Source organism: Pleuronectes platessa, chromosome 7 (genome assembly GCF_947347685.1).
Source record: "Pleuronectes platessa chromosome 7, fPlePla1.1, whole genome shotgun sequence".
In the NCBI taxonomy this organism is placed as follows: Eukaryota; Metazoa; Chordata; class Actinopteri; order Pleuronectiformes; family Pleuronectidae; genus Pleuronectes; species Pleuronectes platessa.
The window spans coordinates 22,791,737-22,811,078 of record NC_070632.1 but is presented as its reverse complement, the minus strand read 5'-3'; the positions used below and the strand labels follow the sequence as shown (position 1 = coordinate 22,811,078).

At 41.2% G+C, this 19,342-nt stretch overlaps 2 protein-coding genes across 4 annotated transcripts in view; both read right to left on the bottom strand.

Moving 5' to 3' along the window:
- Positions 1-1,869, bottom strand: part of peak1 (pseudopodium-enriched atypical kinase 1) — a 99,697-nt gene extending 97,828 nt beyond the window's left edge. The window contains exon 1 of the mRNA XM_053426482.1: positions 1,640-1,869. The gene's annotated coding sequence lies outside the window, so the exon portion shown is untranslated. The remainder of the gene's footprint in view (positions 1-1,639) is intronic.
- A 4,872-nt stretch (positions 1,870-6,741) lies between these two features.
- Positions 6,742-16,211, bottom strand: hmg20a (high mobility group 20A). Of its 3 annotated transcripts, none has more exons than XM_053427693.1 (9): positions 16,095-16,210; positions 13,589-13,669; positions 13,236-13,445; positions 12,351-12,483; positions 11,250-11,287; positions 10,332-10,407; positions 9,830-10,045; positions 7,481-7,613; positions 6,742-7,262 (listed from the first exon to the last, which is right to left on the bottom strand). In XM_053427693.1, exons 2-9 carry the CDS (start codon positions 13,652-13,654, stop codon positions 7,259-7,261), a joined length of 876 nt encoding a protein of 291 aa, XP_053283668.1. In that variant the 5' UTR covers positions 13,655-13,669; positions 16,095-16,210; the 3' UTR covers positions 6,742-7,258. The 3 variants fall into 3 exon arrangements, with proteins under 3 accessions (XP_053283668.1, XP_053283669.1, XP_053283670.1); XM_053427694.1 differs by having other exon boundaries at positions 13,589-13,672; positions 16,095-16,178; XM_053427695.1 differs by lacking the exon at positions 6,742-7,262 and having other exon boundaries at positions 7,477-7,613; positions 16,095-16,211.
- Between the last annotated feature and the right edge of the window lie 3,131 nt (positions 16,212-19,342).

Sequence of the window (19,342 nt, the reverse complement as noted above, 5' to 3'; positions counted from 1 at the left end):
AATACCAGATAAACAGCTTCAGGAGAGCTTGTTGCATGGTGGTACATGATTTAGTGATTCAGTTATTGAAAACTGGATTTTTTTTGTGGTAATTATAAATTCATTACCACAAAAATCCCAAGCCACTAATATAAGAAATCATAGTTCAACTTTGAACATGAACTAATGTTACTGGCACTGACATTTGGACAATGACACTTGACAAACTGACGATTCCTTGGAGCCAAATATTCATCTAATTAGGCGGGGTTTTTTTTTCTATTTGCTGTTTTAACATGACAATAAAGGGAAAATATGTGTTTTGGACTGTCAGTCAAAACCAAAATGTTCATATCCTCGTCTGGAAAAGAAAACAGACCTTTTAATGTTAAATCTTCTTTCAAGCAGTTTATAACAGTACCTCAGAATAACAGGAAGCAGAACTAAGTTTCAGATACTGTCACTAACCTTACTACACAATAGGATTTATTTTGAACCTGTAACTGACCTAACGTTTCAACACTAACCTGAGACCACAGATGTTAGCAGGTGAAATGATCCCATTCAGAAAAAATACAACTTACAACATCAATCTCAGATCTGCATAAAAAACAATTTCTGTCATCAGTTGTTACAGCCTTCACGCTCATTCTCCATTTTAGGTGACAATAAATGGAAATTTTCAGAGGCAATTTTTTGCATGAAATTCCTCACAGAAAATGAAGATAAAGCAAGTTACACTCATTTGGTGAAAATGTGATGACAAATTACAGTTAAATAACGACAACAACAATAAATAAGAATAGGAATAAAACTACAGTGCAAGGGATCCATCGCCCATTAACATTGATGAATGCACTTGTACTTTATCCATCCTTGGGAAGCCACTTACTAATGTGATGTATTTTTTGTTGTTGTTTGTTTGTTTGTTCAAGTATTTGTCAGTATTTATCATTGTATATGTGTGGATGAATGTGTGTGCACTTCTGTTTGCTCTCCTGCTTGCACTGAATTGCTCCTGTGGGTACGAATGAAGTATTTTCAATTGATTAATATCAGTTAGAATATAAGTTGATGTTGTTACCTATAACCTGGTGATGACACGTGTTGTGCAGGTAGAAGACGAACCTCTTCCCTCTTGTCTCCGTTCACGATACTAGCATTACTCACATTAAGTCTGATTTCGTATGTCTCAAGTAGAAGCATCTCTCGGAGGTTCCCTGTGTAAGACCCTGGCGGTCCCTGGGGCCCCGCTGTGGTCGGCGGTAGCGGTAAGTGAAACTGTCTGTGCTGCTCTGTAAACACTGACAAGTTGTGTGTGGACTCGTCTCCGAGCCCGGCGAGCGCTGAATTCACTTTAGTCCGAACCCAACCCCGGGCACAGTTAGTTTCTCGGTGGCTCGGTGCGCAGTGACAGCCGCAGCGGTGGATCCGCGGCCACGCTACGAAGAGCAGCCGCTTCACTTCAGCGAAACTTCTCGCAATAACGTGACATTTGGCGCAAGCGGAGCAACGCAGCGCAGTTAGCTCGTCGCTAAAGACGCGGAGCTGCGGCGCGAGCTGCAACTTGGCAGACGGAGGTGAAGCGACGAGACTTGTGGCTGAGACACTTTCAATTTGGGAGCAAAGGAAAAAGCTCTTAGCTGAACTTTTCTCTTACCTTCCTCACGCTCGCTGCTACCGCCTCCCGGCAGACATTAATCCCGACTTTGACAGCGTCGTCCTCGCCAGGAATGAGCAAAAAAAGTCCGTGAGTGTGTGGCTCGGCTCCTCGTCAGTGTCTGTGGGTGTTTTCATACACGGCTCGTCTCTCTCTCTAGCGCTCTCCCTCTCTCTCCCTCTCCCTCTCTTTCCCCCCAACCCTTCTCTCTCTCTTCGTGGCCGCTGCCGTTTTTTCCACCAGAGAGACGCGGGAGCGAGCGCACCGGGATTCTGGGCTGGCCAGGACTACCCCGCGTGAGCGCGCAATTTACAAGGCACACCAAATCGTTTCCAGTGAAGTGAAAATAATCATTGCAATACCTGACATTTAGTCGCCTGCACCATGGAAATACTACATATGGGATATAGGAGGTGATTCTTGTTGTCAGATTTATAATAATAGTAATATTAATAAGTTGAGCCCTTTGCCAACACAAGTGATTGGGGAGCCTGCCTTAGAAGAGGGTGTCTTGTGAAAACCTGGTGACGCTATACCTAACACCCGATGGTGGTTGCTAACATCTGATAACATCTACTGGTGGTTGGCATCTTTTCAACTACATGTCATCAGTCTTGTACTTTTACATTACATCGTATTGTTAAATTACACTCCCAGCAGTTATAGCTAACATAAGCTCGGCAGTTACCAGTGATAACATCTTCAAGTCTTCAAACTGTTTCTTATATGCTGCATAGAAATAATGAAGGGTCCAATCTTTTTTTTGATTTTTATGCATCCTCTTACCCGACCACCTTATAGACATAATATCCTTTTCTATTTTCATGCAGTTGATAGTTATATCTATATAAAATGTGGCGTGACTAACAACTAACAAATATAATGCTTATCTGTGTTCATGCCATTTACCTGCCATTAGTTTATTTAATCTGTATTTTATTATAAAGCAACACTAACTGCTACTGCTATGTAAATAAGGTTATTTATAATTTTTTGAAACGCACTTAAAAGCAATAGTTGATGTCAAACAGTTTAGTCAACAGTTTATTCAAAACCCAGTTTGTATGGAGAAGACAGCTGACATCTGGAGGGAGCAAACAGATGTGCAGAACAAAGCGAGTGTACGTGTGTTACAGTTATTACAGAGCAATAAGAGCAGCAGTGTGTCTTTTTAATGACATTTTGTCTCTCATAAGAGATGACCAGAGGAGAGGAAATCCCCTTTTCCTGCTGCCTTCAGGTGCAGTTGGAAATAGTCTAGTCACAATCATAAGCCAAGTGTACATGAAAAACATAGAAATTGGTGTAATAACAAAATCTAATTAGCATATAATGTGTTCCTGTTCCCAAGGCCAGTATAAATCACAGGAGTTATAATTGTTAACATAAATGTGATACCTTCATGAAAACTAGAATTTGCTGGTCTGCAAAGTCTTTCCTTGGAGAAAAAAGAGTCTAGCAGAGCAACCAATAAACTCTACGTGTCAGACAGAATGAACTTAAGTCTATTTGGACAAGTGACATTTACACCTTTAGAGCTTGGATGTAAGAGTTTATGGAGAGACTGTGAAGGCAACACACGTTTGGGAAGAGGAGGAGGAGCTGAGCCAGAGCTTGACATGTGGGAATGACTCAAGTTTTTTTACACATTCCAAGCATTGTTTCCTCCTCCTCCTCCTCCTCCTCCTCCTCCTCCTCCTCCTCCTCCTCCTCCTCCTCCTCCTCCTCCCCCTCCTCCGCCTCCTCCCTGCTCCAGTCCCAGGCATCAAGGCCAAGGATTTTCCAGGGCTGGGGGGAGACGGAGCAGATGATGGCTCAAGGAAGAGGAAAGATGACTCGCACTTTCCTCTTTTACCATTTTAAGAATGATTCTCTTCTTCACCAGCTAAATAAACAAGTTAGAGGGGCATGGTCGTATACTTTAAAACTGTCTGTCAGGGCTCTCTACAATAGGCCTGCTCTCTTCACCAGCAGGACAGTACCATTCTTTTACCATGATTAACTGAGGAGTTACCAAATTAAAATGGAGAGAATTTTTCATTTAAAACTATTAATTTGAATGTCTACTTTTGCACAAGGTGCTGGAACAGCTAATTAGACACCTGTATCATCAAGGGTGTAAATATAGTGGGGGATAAAAGTTTGAAAAGTTCAGGTAAAGTTAAAACAACTAGTGAAACATTTACATGAGAGACATCATTTTTGATCAAATTTACATTTGTATCATGACGACAAAGCACCAAAGTCTTAGATGCATTTTCGGCTCTGCTTTTTTCTGTCTTGAGCGAGTGAGAGATGGGGCAGTGTGAGTCAGGGTCGGCTGGAATAGATGAAGTGAAGTTTGAAGTGACTCACGGCAGCTGCAGAGTTGAAAATAAGGACATTTCCCCAGATGATGGAATAGGAAAAAAATACCAAGTGACCAGGACTCAAGCTGCAGGGAAGCTGCTCTACAGCTGACTGCAATATCTCATCTTAATGATTTGTTCAGAAAATCAACAAGAGAAATGTAAAAAAAAACGAAAACAATTCCTGTCTCTCTTCTTTGACCAGAAACAATATGAACTCAGGCGTAAACTGAACACAGGCTGAATAATAGAAAAACATACTCATAAAGAGGAAATTTTAACGAGCATGAGTAAAAGTATGAGTAAGTTTCAGATTTTAAAAGGTACAAAAAAAAAACTACATGACAAACAAAACTACTAGTCAGAGTAGTCACCTCTCGCCTCAGACACCAAGGCCGTCAGAAGTGACTCACTGGCTTGAACATTTGAAATACTGAATATTGATTAGATAAGAGGGGGATTTGTGCCATCAGAAAACTATTTCAAAATCAATTGCTTATCTCTCTGTGGATAATAAAAAGGACTTCCATAAACGTTTATTGCCCTGCAGGACTGAATACACTCATAAAATATAGCTCATTTGAGCCATAATAGTGCTTGTTACAGTGCTAACTGAAACCACTCAGGACACTGAGGCCACTCAATGCCAATTCAGCGCATGACGCCTGACTCATCCTCCCTTCCTCCCTCGTCTGGTCCAGGATCTGTGGCTCTCTGCTGGAGCTGCCTCCTCTCTCCTGTGTCACCCCGCTGCTCCTCGGGCAGGAAGCCGGCCAAGGCTGCAGACATGGCCCTTCTGAGGGGAAAGAGGGTGTTTGTACGTGGGTGATTCTCTGCAAAGACAGACTGGGTGTGAAGATTGTCTGGCAAGAAGAGGGCAGGAGGAGGGACACGGCGAGGGAGCACAGCCAGGCTGCATCCCTGATCCCGACAGTTCTGTCATGTCTTGCAACAAATAAAGTAAGAAGGCTAATAGGTGCCTTGAGGTGTGTGACACGTGTCAACGTATAGCTTAAATGTGAGGTAAAATGTAATGACAGGGTATGAGCCATTACTTTTTTACATTTCATCCTTATCCGTGTTGTTGTTTTTACAGCTTTGTGTAAACATCAAAGGAAAAAAGGGGCCGCAGCTAAGCTCATTATGCAAATGAGCTTTGGGTCCTACTGCAAACACGGTGCGGTACACACGAGAAAGATGATCGTACAAGTTATAAGGTAAACAACTTTAATTAGGTAGAGAGTGACTCGATGGTCTCACAGCTCCATGGAGGTAGTTTAAAGGCCCATCGTACAACTAACACTTAACAGAGCCTGTGTGTCTTTATGTTTATATTTAGCTATGCTAGCTGCATGGCTCTCGAGATGGGCCGCAGGTCAGCCATGTTGGTACAGACGAAAATATCCAAACATGATCATGGATAAAAAAATATATACATTTAATTGTACCATATATGTATATATCAAACCTGCACACATCTGTATCCACCTGCACTATATATATATATAGTATATTGATTATATTAATATCTACTTTGACATCCATATTATTCATAATGATTTGTCACCATGTTTCTGTTATTGTCAGCAAATATCAGCTACATTACTGTCTTCTACAGTCATTCTACATGAATAAGCTTCTCTCATGATCACATAAACTGTATATCCAGAAACATTTATTTTCAATATATATTTCTTGTTTTCCTTTCAGCATGACGGTATAAAGACCAAAACAAACTGATATTTGATTAGCCCCTAGATTTTAATGATCACATAACACTGGCTCTGTGCAGCATGGACTTTGACAATGTAAATGTAAAACTGAAACCCAATGTCCAGATATTACAGCTGTCAGCAACTCTGTATTATTAGTTCACTGTAGAAACCGACATTTCTCTCCTGTGGGAACCAAACATCTGTTAGGGACATTGTTGGATACAACACTGGGACGCATGTGGCCATTGTGGACAGGAAGTCTCAGTTGGCAAAGAGGAAACAGGCATCAGTGAATGGAAACAGGAAGAGCTCATAACCTCAATTTAAACAATAAAACTGTGTTAGCGGCATGATAGCTCATATCCAGGCTAACTGACCAGCTCCTGATCAAACAATGGACACATTCGATTTGATAATCCGATTTACTAAAGGAGGATTTACAGCAGATTTTTCACCAGTCAATTTGTAGTTCATTCTTCTGTTCTGGACTAATACGACGAGGAGTGGGAAAATACTCAAACCTGATACAGTCGGTGATTGTTTCACAAAGCGTTAGGCAGCTCAGTGTCTGTGAATGAGCCACAGAGCACAAAGTAATTTGTGTTTCTCTCCAGATCCAGTAAATTACAGCAGAGCTGCTCAATTAACTTAACCACTCCAAATCTTCTTAACTCCACATCTACTGTGAGTAAATGAGCTTAGGCGCTGACCAAGCACAATTCCAAACAGCGATGCATTACAGCAGATTAGCCGCGTATTCTCTATTCGATAGAAGAGACTCGCCTTCAAAGCTCAGCTGGCAGAAGTTAGCAGATCTCTTTGTGACTAATCAGAAAATGAAAATGCAGTATTTCATTTTGCCAAAGATTCAAAATAGCAGCTTTAATATTTGTAATGCAAATTTAAGATGTGCAATCTGAGAGAGATTATTTTTAGCACTTGGATCTGGAGCACTGGCACCTAGTGTATCTAATTTTAGATTAGTTCAAACATATTTCTAGTAAGTCGTGAACCCATCCAAAGAAACCGAACGCTCACATGATGTAAATACATTTATTGAAAACACAAAAACACTTTTTCACAAAGAGAAAAAAACATAAATGGCACATTTCTCTCTAGCGGAGCATGGAAACAGATGGTCTGCTTACATTTGTTGGATATGGTGAATACAAACCCACAGACATATTTCTTTGATCAGATACAAACTGTTTGACAAGTGGTTTTTAGACATTGTTGTGGAGGCATTTTGCTATATATGGACGGTGAAAGACAGAACAGGAGCAAAGACTGACAGAAATCGTTTTATGTCCTGTCCTCTGATTATTATATAAAACAGATACATTTTTTTTTTTCGTGTGAAAGAAAACAAGTGTAAAAAAACAAACAATAAATAAATATGAAAGGCTACATTACCTACATCACTTTAGCAGAGTAACAAAAGACAGTTTAAAGTTGGTATAACAGACAGAGTCACGGAGAAAGGCATCGAACTGGAAACAGCTTCTGCTAAAAGTGGCTCGAACCATCAGATCAGGTGACATAGTCCAATTGTCCAATTATCTGGAGTAGAACAGAGAAAAGAGTTATAACAGTTTCCCTCCTGAAATTACAGTAATATCCAACAGAGCTGTAACAATCAAACCACAAACAGAAAAGATAACAAATATGAAGCTGTTTTGTCAGACTGGGAAAGAGATTTTAGGGACAAATTTGGCTTCCAGTATATTCTAGAATTGGTTTAAAGATTTTATTGCGGATATATAAGGCTGGACTTTTACCTGTCCAAACGGTTGACGACATCTCTCACAGTGTTGACGAGATTCTCGTGTTCTTGCGGGTTACTGACAATGACGCTGTGGAGCTTCTTCATGTAGGAGTCAATGGAATCAAGAGTGGGCGTCTCCCCGCTACCTGCAGGACAACAAGCATGTGAAGTCAGCACAAACAAGAGTTTCTTGAGTTTATAGATTTGTTTTTCAGATGAAATGTGCGTGTGGCCCAACATGAACCTTCACAGGTTATATTTTGTTATCAGTAAAATATGATACCTTAAGACAAATCAGTTTTTATTTGTTTGTAAGCACATTATGCAAGGATGTCAGGGAAGAACAAGTGAAATTTTGGAGCGGATAACAATTTCTGTAACATCGTGCTATTGGGTGTTTTTCCAAATTTTCAGTTTTTTGGGGGGAATAATGCAGAGATCTTGAAAAAATAAGGCACATCAAGTGAACTTATATGCAACTTATGAAGACTACTGGTCCTTGATTGGGCGTGCTCCTCTCCTGAGTGCCATTCTAGTCATTGTTGAGTATTTGTCTGTGTTCAAATACGAGGAACGTCCCGACACTGGATCAAAGTTTTTAACTATCTGGGTTAACATTAAGCTGAGGAAGATCATCATCTTTTGTATTTTTATTCTAAAAGCTGTCACAGTTCAAATCTGGCAAATTAAACGTGAGACAATCAAGTAGTAAGACGTCACACTGTAAAATCTAGTTAAACAACATTAAAAAAGGTAAAATTAGAGGTACAATTATGAATGAAAAGAAAAAAAGATTTGCCTTGGAAAACTCAGCGTAAAGCACGCTCTAGTCGGAAGAAGCTTTGATGTTACCGGTTATTAATTTATTGATGCCTTCTCCTAAACAGAAACAGAAAGTGTTTCCCCGAGGCTATGTCTAAATAGCTTTGGCAATCATCTTTCCATCATCAGGCTTATGAAACTCTTCACGCAGCGTTGTGTCAATTTGTGCTGTTGGCATACTCAGTGTCTCTGCTGTGTGAGCAAGAAACTCAAATAGGTGTGGAAGAAGGAGAGAAAGAGAAATGCAGTAGCTCAGCAGAGGTTTTGAATGATAAAACAAGTTTAAACAAAGTGGGAGCACATTCTATAAATTCCAATATTGAATTGGTTCAAAGGGATTTACTACTGAACAACCTGTTTACCAATGAGAATCAAGGCAGAGGGAAATCATAGTCAATACACTCATTTTCACTCCTACATTATTATTTCTGTTTCCCCATCCTAGTGTGTGACTCAACCATATCTTTGCACAGTGTGTTTGTGTCTGGGGATGGATCACTGCTAAGGGATAACAAATCAATACTGGTTAATAATGTGTTTGATCACCTTCAGCACATCTTAAGAGCCAACCAGCAAACTTCCAGAGATAAAAGCAAAGCTGCGCTATTTAATTTTTGTCACAATCTGATTGATTAATGAAGAAGTGTGTTTTATTTTTGTATCAAAACTGAGTGTCTGAGCACTGTCGTTACGCAAGAGATGTAAACTCGATATCAGCAAATATTCGATAAACTTAAAGCGGTTGAAATGTTGAAAACAAAACTAGTCATCTAGGACGGTGTTGAGTCACTCATCGATTATTTTATTCTTATTTATACAATAAAAAAAATATATATAATTTCCTTGTATCTGAATAGGTGAAAACCACCACTGTCATTGAGGATAACAAGAGTTTGAGGGTGTTTTCAAACCTGAAAGTAAGTTGTAGGTTCACATTGTAATTTAGGGAGCACACTTAAGACTTTTGATGATATATGTACTTCCTGTTATCATCACCTACCAATACCTATACTTGACCTTCATTGGTTTGTAGATGGTGCATCTGATGACGGTGTGCAAGGGGGGTTTGGTATTGTTTGAGTTTTTCCTTTTCGATACAATGCGAGAACCAGAATGATACTAAATCCAATCATTATTAATGATTAAATAAGAGTTTCTAGGCAGATTTTTCTGCACATGTCTGTTATAAGGAAAAACAAGCAATAACCAGGTGTGTCAGGGACAAGGCAACCCAAACACAATAAAGCTTATATTAACTGCATTGAGCTTGAGTCGTAAACCGACACTGCAAATGAACCAAACTATGGTTCAGTTTGATTCTGACCTCAGAATGTTGGTCTGCTGGTCCAGATTATGTTCCGAGGCACTTTTCACACATTAATTTGGTTCTGACTAAATTGACCAAACCAGGTAGGTGTGAAAGCGCCTCGGACTTATTTAAAGACTTACTTACTAATCACATGGAACTTTTTTGTTCATTTGTAACTGTGGGGGTCAATTCACACAAAGAATTGGCCGTGGTGCAGTTTGCTGTTCCCACCTGGCAGAGGTACAGTGGAGAAACTGGAGGCGAGCGCCTGGCGCAGGGTCTCCAGGTGCTGGTGGAGAAGCCCGTTGCGTCCCCTCTCTTGCATCACATCACCCTCCAGCCTCTCTACCGCCCCGCGCATGCTCTCAACATGCTTCTGCAGCGCTGCGTTCCGCTCCTCGTACTCCATGTTGGTCTTGCGCAGCTGCCGCATCTCGGCTTCACGTGCTGTTGAGGAAAACACACACGAACAGGAACAGGAACAAAAGGTAGATCAAAAGAGGAGTCCAAAGAGATGAGGCAGCAAGATCTGAACAGCTGGGGTCAGCATGAATTTTTAATTTGCTCTAAGAGGTGTGTTCTTTTTAAGCTTTGGGCATCACTATTCTGGGACCATGCAGCGTTATAAAATAAAGTTGTGTTGAGTTAGAAGAGGACTCTGTATAGAAACAAAGTCACAGCACACAAAGTATTTCTCAACAACACAGCGCACGGCAGCATTCAGACTCTTTACCTTTGCTGTGGTTCAGAAACTCCTCTGTGAAGATCGGGATGTCAAACACAGTCCTGTCCTTCCCTTCTGCATCCTTCTGTTAACAGCCAGAGACAGTGAGAGGGAAGGAGATAAGCTGTACAGTGAATCCATTTGGCAACACAGACTGACAGTGAGAGGTGGTCATTCATCTCGCCGGCCTGTTGGCGGGCCTGTAAATTGATTTCATTTCTGGCCACAGGGGAAATACAGCGATACAGTTTAAGAAATGAAGAGGTGGAGGTATTTTCATCTACATTGCTGCTGCAATATCAAAGACTCTGAAATGTTTTGCAACAATTTGAACTAAAAAGACGCACCATGATCCTTCCCTCCTCTGAAAGAATGCATCGCCTCCCTAATTCCCAACATAATGAAATGAAATGGGGAATTCTGTGTCCTTTGAAATGTAAAAGGGAAAAACACTGGAATCCCCACAGGAAGGGTAATTCCAATGAAGTCTCCTTGGCTCTAACCCTTCAGAGTATCCGGAGACACTAATAAAAGGAAACTTGTTTAATCAGAGGCAGAACTTCATAACAATTAATTACACACTTTATTAAAAGCCACGTGTTTGGATCATAAACACAGCACCAGAGCAGATTAGCCCCGCTTTGGTGACACGGCAGTGAGCGCTTCATGCAGGACGAGGGAAAACACATACACCAACAGATTAACAAGTTCCTAAGTGAGAAGATAGCAGAAACAAACTTTCAACAAAGCAAACGCTAAATCCTTATTATTTGATCAGCCTGATAGGTACTGTTCCCTTTTTCCTTGGACAGAAACTGAGGAGTTTTTGATAGCTAGAGGAGGATTTTTTGACTTAATTAAATATGATGTTTCGTGTTCTTCAGGAGAGCGATGGTGAGTGTGATAAGACAGGAAGGAGTTACTGACCTCATGAAGAGCTTCATTGGCTACCTGGTGTCCAGCATCTGGAGAGGGAAGGACAGAATTATGTAAGAGGATAGCAGATGATTTTTTGTGTAGCGTTTTGAAATGCTTAAACAAATTAAAGTAATCCAAAATATCCCATTACTCATTTTCTTTTTGTTGCCGAGGCAGAGCTGTTTATGCCATCAACATTTTTGATACTTAAATGGAGATTTATCCAGCGTAACAGAACGGGAACGGGTAATAGAGACCATGTGTTGTGAGAGCAAAGTCATGGCTCCTTGTCTTCAGGCTGAACCATCACTTCTAACCTGAACTCCTCTGAACCTGTGAAGTATCCACTTTCCTTGCCATGTTTCCACAGACTGAGCGAGGCTAATGTTCATTTCTGAGTTGCTACACCAAATACTGGAGCATGACTCGGATATTTGCACCATCACATACGGTACCTCCGTAGATTATCTGGAGTTCCGTGCATGTCTGACAGCAGCTTTGGAAATGTAATGCCTTGCTCACACACAGCAAATCTCATACATGGACAGAGATGTGTAATTAATGTAACTAATATTAAACGCCAAACAGAAATTGCAACATTCTGACTACTTTGCTGCAGTGTAGAGCTGTCAACATTGGCCAAAACTGACATTTGATACTCCTAAAAATTTGGACTGAAGAGGTTTTCTCCTTCAAGTCTGTCCCAAATACCGTGGAGAAGCTGGCTATCGAGTAGTCAAAGCTGCCGGCGTGGCCGAGGGGCAAGAAACCAGTTTGGGGTCCTTTTCAAGCTGCATGACAGACTTGCTCTCGCTGGAAAGTGGAGTGCAAACCTTTACAGCAAAGTCACCTTCATTGGGGAGACCCGAATGAGAGACAGCAAAACTTTTTTATAATCACACAGTGGAATGAAATCCGTACACAGTCCATAGCTTTACCGTAGATATTCTTAAATAGACTGTGATTCCCTAGCTGCACTTCTTCATCGTCCACGCCTCAGAGTTCTGCAAATCAGGATGTGCTCATTTGGGGTCATATTTTTTTGACCCATCCCTTTCTGTGCCCTCTGCTTACACAATTTCATATTTTTCTGTTGTAACCAGATCTCACCTCCCCTGTGCCGCTTGCCGTTTTGCTTCTCCTGGACCTTCCTGGTGAAATGTTTGTAGGCCTCCGTCTTCTGGTACTTCTCCAGCTCCCTCATATAACGCTCCTTATCTCGCTCTGCCTCTTCCAAGTATCGCTGCAGGGATGAGAAGGTGAAAGTGAATGCAAGAAGAGTAAGGTCCAAGGTCAAAAATGAGATTCGGTGAAACATGGAGGAGGATTGTTGATGAGATGACACGATGAGTGGGAGTAATTACTCCTAAAAAGGCTTAATTCGTTTCAATAGACAAAAAGCTGTCATTTCCCGAGGGACAAACATAAATTCATCTTTGTCTCAGGATACTGAATCACCTGTGAACTCTGTGTAAAACAATAATAAGGAACGAATCAGTAGAAAAGTCTGTCTGGGCTCTGTCCCCCAACCAGGCCCAGACTCATCTGGAGGAAAGGTCAGAACATGTAAAAGTTCTAACTTTGAATAATAAACACACTTTGTAACTAAACAAGGATTTGATGCGTGACTATGAAAACAGTTGTAAATAAATACAGTCTTTAATATCAATAACATTAATATGACAGACATTCTGCCATGTTTTCAAAAGTCACAGTCAGTGGTATTGGACAGATGTCTTTGCAGTTGGAATAACAGATTCTTATTAAGGCTTCTTCTTACATTTAATGTCTCTGTTTATCAAAACCCTGACAGGTTGTGCTCACTCCTACAATATTGCTGCATGAGTCAATACCAATACTTATTAAAATTGTAAGCACTTTAAATGTAAGCCTGTGAATGGTAACCTGGGAAGCAAAGAAACAGCGAACTTTGGCACAGTTTCCCTCACAATGATGTGCTCAGTGTGCGATCCTGTCAGGAACGTCTTCACTGACCTGCTTCTCCTCGGGGGGCAGCTTGCTCCACTCGTTGCCCAGCATCCTGGTAATCTCTGGGAAGGGCACGTCTGGACGCTCGGCCCGTAGCTGCTCCCGTCTGTCGTTCATGAAGCGCACGTAGCCCGTCAGGGGCGCTTTGGGTGCGTTGCTGTCCTTCATTGGCTTCTTCCTCTTCCTCCCCTTGGTCCAGCTGCCACGTCGGGGCTTCTGCAGAGATAACAAAAGCAGATATGTTTCGATGGTTCGGGTAGCCGGCCTCCCAAGTCACACACTGACTGGACATTCTTGGGAGTTTGAATTGGACAAAATTGCAAATTGTGTTACTTGATATCTGCCTGCTGAGCTCTTACCTCGTCTCCGTTTCTCTGGCTGTTGCTGTCCGCATTGGCTCCAGGAGAGCCTGTCTGCTCCTCCATCACTACAGGGGAGATCTACTGGAAAACAATGGGACATGTCAGAAGAGCTCATACTAGAATAGTAACAGCTACTAATTGAGCTGGCATTAATGTGTGTTCTGTGAAAATCTGTGATTAGTAAAGACAATGTATCTAGCTGAGGTAAATACACAACATGGAGCCAAACATTGCTGTATAATGAATGGGGGCTAAGTATGTTGAGGACGGTCTTTGGTTGAGGGCTGGAGACATTATCACCAGGGAGATTCCCCGGACAGGAAGTTCACAGCAGACAACTCTCTCTACAGTTGTATCGCATTTCTGACTTTTACTCCAAACTCCTCCCTTCCTTGGCTTGAAACCCTCTCTTGGCTGGTCACATTTCCTCTGATAGGAATTTCCCGCAGCTATCAATCATTACTGAGTGAGTGAATGAAAAACTTTCTTTCCAATCATAGTCACTCTTTAAAAAAGTAGGCTACTATTTTCAAAAGGAGGGAGAAGTTTCCCACTGCCTTATTACTTAAGTTCAGTCAGAGAGGGAACGGATACATGCTGCAAAACTCCCTGAAAGAAATTCTCCAGCTGAACTTCTGATCTAAGTTTAACAGACTATTGATAGTCTGTCAATCTTAGCATAAATTATAATTTTGATTATAAAACTTCTTAAAGATTTATACAGATTTTGCACTCTTAAAACCACTTTAAAAACACAATGTTGTCTATTTTTAAAGGAGTAAAAATGAATTGACAGAGCATCCATTTAATCAGTTTGCTGCTGACTCAGCGTAGCTTTGAGCTCTTCGTTGACCCCTCCTAAATCGTTATGTGGGAAGTGAGCCTCTGTATCCTGGATGTGGTTTTCTGCCACTAACTGCTGTGGGAAAAGTCACAGAGGAATTAGTCGTTCGACCACAAAAAAGCCTGTTTGGGAGGATAATGTGTGGGTAAAATCCCCCCCCTCACAACAAACAGTTCAGATATGCAGGGGTTTTGTTTCAAACACTTCTGTTAGAGATCCAGCCAAACAACCGAAGCCCACGTGTCACCTAATCTGTGAAAAATATTTGAGACTAGGACTGCCAGATGCTTAAAGGTTGACTGTGTAAAATTTAGGGAAAAGGGACTTATTGGCAGAAATTGTATATAAATTAATTCAAGTGATGGTTTCACTAGTGGGTTTCACCTCAATTGTATGAATTGTTGTTTTCATTACCAGAGAATTGGCCCTATATATTTAAATACCTAATATTTACATCGGGAGCGGGTCATCTCTGTGGAGGCCAGCATGTTATTTATTTTTACATTAGCCCCGACTGGACAAACTTAAAACCTTTTGAGTTTTTATGACAACTGAAGACTACCACAGGTTCTCTTTCAGGTTTGGAAGGGGAGGGTGAGGTGAGGGGTATTCAGCTGCAACATGCAACCTCCCCACAAGATGTCACTACATTCTACACACTGAACCTTACTGATAATAATAATAATAATATTTTCAAAGGCTGCATAAAGAGCATAACGTGCATTAGATCCCTATGAGAATGAAAGCGATGCAGTACCGCCCTCTGCTGGATGAGATCGCACACTGCACGATTCAACGACAAACTGCACAGTTTACCCTGGACAGTCTGACATAACATTACAACGTGATGTTTCACAGATTTAGTTCTTACTATTGTGAGACTTTAAAACCCTGTTATGTGCTTTTAAATAGTGCACGAGGGCAGCACGTTGAAGAATTTGAATGTCTGTATTCTACACTATTGCTCCTAGAGACACAAGGCCGACAGACATCAGACTATCCTTTATTACTAGATTACGCACCGCAAAGAAACTGAACACAACTATAATAATCCATATGATATTAACTGATATTCACCTCCTACTGTTGGCTGTGGTGTGTTAGACAAGCGACACTATCTGCTCCACAGCGTCGGCTAATGGTAACGAAAAGCTACAATACGGGAAGCAAGCGCTGAGTTCCGTGTGTTATAATGTTGTCATATGGGCAGGAGGGTGATCAGAATAATATTCAACTCAGCGCGGTGTGTAATGTTTAACTGAGATGCTGTCAGGAGTCAATCAAACCGTATGAGCGGTTAGCAAAGCCGCACAGCTGTTAGCTAGCGGGGCTACCACATTAACCACAACAGCTGCGACATGCGATCTGCAGCGCTGCGACTTGTCTCTGTCCTGCAGGCACATCTCTGGTAAGAACACAGACTGACGCCATCTCATGTAAGAACCCAGCCATGTTTCACTTATTACTAAAAGGAACAATGGTCAAGCACAGGCATGTTAGAGCTCTGAGCTAGCAGCTAGCCGTGCAGCTAGCTAGCTATAGCCGGGAGACGAGGCGCTAACGTCTCACTTTGCAGCTAACTCGTTAAGATGCGATTGAAAACATTATTTAAAGGTATATTTGGTGTAGACACAGTAACAATGACCAATGGAAACGAACCGTAGCCTGAGATTAGGTGATCGCTGTCTGTCCAGGGTTTTTTCTTAATCAAAACAATACAGCAGCCCCGTCATAGACTCGGAGCACATAGAACACACGTCAAGTCCTATGTTTACATTTGACATGTTATCTCTGCATGTGTGTTTTGGTGTGTTGTCAAATTTGAGCTGGTGGTTCATCGACGTCATCAGGCCATAAAACAAAAATCAAATACACCATCATTCTCAAATATTAAAGGAAACAAACACAAAGAAGCCAAATGAATGTAACCTCCACTACAGCAAACTGCTCTAGACAGTCTACTTCTGTACTCTTCTTGGCTGCTGATCTTCTTCTACGGGACACACAAGTGTCGTTTAGCACACTGCTTCCGCCTACCGGTAACTTTGTGTACATACTTTTGTTTTTCTTGAAGCTTTATCGATATGGAAGGATGAGGAATGTAATCAGGACTTTTGGAGATTTTTTTTAGATATCATAATATTCGAGGCAGATTTTAGAAACAGGCTATTTGTAATTTCTTTTACTTGTAATGCGACAACACATATATTGTAAATACTGACTTTCTCCATTTACTCTTACTATCCAGAAATGAAGACAAATTAAGCAGGATACAAACTCTGTCATCTTGCACTGAAGAGGTAATTTGGAGCCAGACCGGTGTAGTCATCGGAGGATGGAGCAGCAAAGTCAAGGTCCTGCTGAAACACACGCTCAACCAATCGTGATTCAGTCTCAGTTGTCAGTCTTGTGATCAACAATTTTTATTTAAGAACTGAGAGGACATAACAAACATAAACAACAACAGTTTAGAACAGGTATTTAAAATAGGTAAGACAGTTTTCAAATGATATACGTAGCAATAACCAAAATAATGGAGCAAGACAACGCAGCGATGATAATAGATAATAAGAGGCAGATGTTCCAATACAGTGGAATGAAAATGAAAAACCATCAGAGTCCAACCACCCATCCCTTAGCTGTCAATCATGAGGTTTTACCCCATTATCATCACATCAAATAACTATTTAAAACTAAACAAAGAAAAATGAGCACTTAAACAAACATTAGTGTGATCAAGTGATCATTGTTCTACCATAAAATGACAGACACCATCTTTGAGAAAGTTTATTTGATGTGTTCTTTGTGTCACTTGTTTGGTCCATGTCCCATCTAATAACATGGAGGAAGGCAGTGGTTATGGTCTATACTTCAGCCAGCCACCAGGGGGCAATAAAGATGCTCTGGCTTCAGGTGAGCTGTCATGTTCGTCCAGCTTTATATACAGTCTATGATTATTCCCCTTATTTCAAAGCCCATCGCCTCTTTCTTTCTGTAACTGTGAGTAAAGGTTTAATTTCCTCTGTCAGGCCTACACAAACAGCTCCAGCAGCACTATTGACAGCTCTCCGCTCTGAGGTTTAATAAACAACTTCTGTCAACAGGCAGGTGATCAAGTTGCACTCTACATCCCCCATACGTTCAGAATTTTTTTTATTCATTTCTGAATAATACACAGACTCTGCTCTGCGGCTTGTTGGCCCCATTCAGGTCTTAAAATTTCACATTACATTGCTGTCATTTTGTTGACATACAACACAGGATCAACAATGAAGCCCCCAATCCGTCACCTAAATAGAGAGCAAGTGACTGAGACAGAGAGGCCTAATACTTTAATTCCAAATTAACAGATGGCAAATCAACAGCCAGGCGGGAGTAAACTAAGTGTAGCTGCAGTCTAAATGAATCTGTGATTGCAATCTCATTGCAATTATCTGGAGTTAATCCAACCCAGTTCCTAGGCTCATTACACACAGGTTCGACACATCCAAATGTTGTGCAGAGCTTAGAAGATAAAGTCACAAACCAAATTAAAGCTGAAAGCTGCATTAAAGAGCCCTGGCACCTTTGTGCACAACTGAGACAAAGGCAAGGGCACTGTGTTACCATGTTAAGAACATCAGGAACTTTTAGCTCTTCACCAAGGAACAGACTGTCTCGTGCACGTGTAGGTGATGCACATGGATTCTACTTGGTCCAAGGAAAGAATCAGAGGTGCGATGCATACTTTCTCACATTATATACCCCAATAGCCATTGAATAATTAACTGTGTGTCTAATCTTATACATTGCAAAATTGTTTATTACACTTCATTAAATGATATCATGCTGAAATCACACATCATATGATCACAAATATTTTGTATCTATTTTCATTATTATTTATCTATAGAAGTGTGAGGCTTTGTCTTTATAGTGTCATATTAGAGCTACCTTGAAAAATGTATAATGTGCTCACTTCATTGACGTCTTCATGTCACTTATCACTTAGGGTTTGGGTCCAACTGCCTAACAGACATGTCTCCTGGATTTCATACATCGAAAGCAAAGTTAAAGCAGGGGGCTTGGATTTTTTTTAACTGTTGGGTTCATTTATTAATAGTGGGAGGGCGTGGAGACACATTGTCCATCTTTACATAAAGTCTATGGCTAGACCCATATCAAATATAAATTTCCACAAGACTTGACCCGTTTGACAAGTTCAGACCCTCAAAAATGTGTTGCTTATACTGCACCTATGGGTGCTGAGTGATAGTTAAAATACTTACAGCAAATCAGTGGTATCGTAATGGCCCTTAGTCAAATATCTTGTGGCTGTTGATGTAAAAATTGACATCAAATCAGTTAAGATCCTTTTTAATTGAGGTGAACATAAAAAGTATCTGTTAATAGAATGATAATCTCTAACAGCAGACATTTCATAGCCTAGCTCTGTTAACAGTCACGCACTTCTGAGGTAAAACTGCCTCTAGAATCATGTTTGTCATTAATTGGCTAACTTTAAAAACAGAAACGATGCAGGGCAACTTCCCAGCCCCCAGCAGCTGCATGTGTGGCCTTTTCCTTTATTTTAACTGGTTTGCATGAGTGGTCAGTTCATTGTGTGGCAGCTCAGCATCAAAGCATGGGAAACAGTGAGCCAGGTTCAATCAGCTATGACCTGGACTCTCTTCAGGCCCCAGCCGGCCTGTATGGCACAGCATCCAGCCATTGCCTGTACTTTTATCTACCTGTCATGCCACTTCAAATCACTTCAACCAAGCCTGAGAAGTTTAGTGCTGACAGAGTAAAGGTTTCCTGCCACGGGCCCTCCATGGGTTTGGTTTGGTGTGTTCCCGTTCCTGCCAGTCGGCGTGTGTGGTCCGGAGGGGGGCATCAGGTCCTCCTGGCGAGGAGGAATGAGAAGA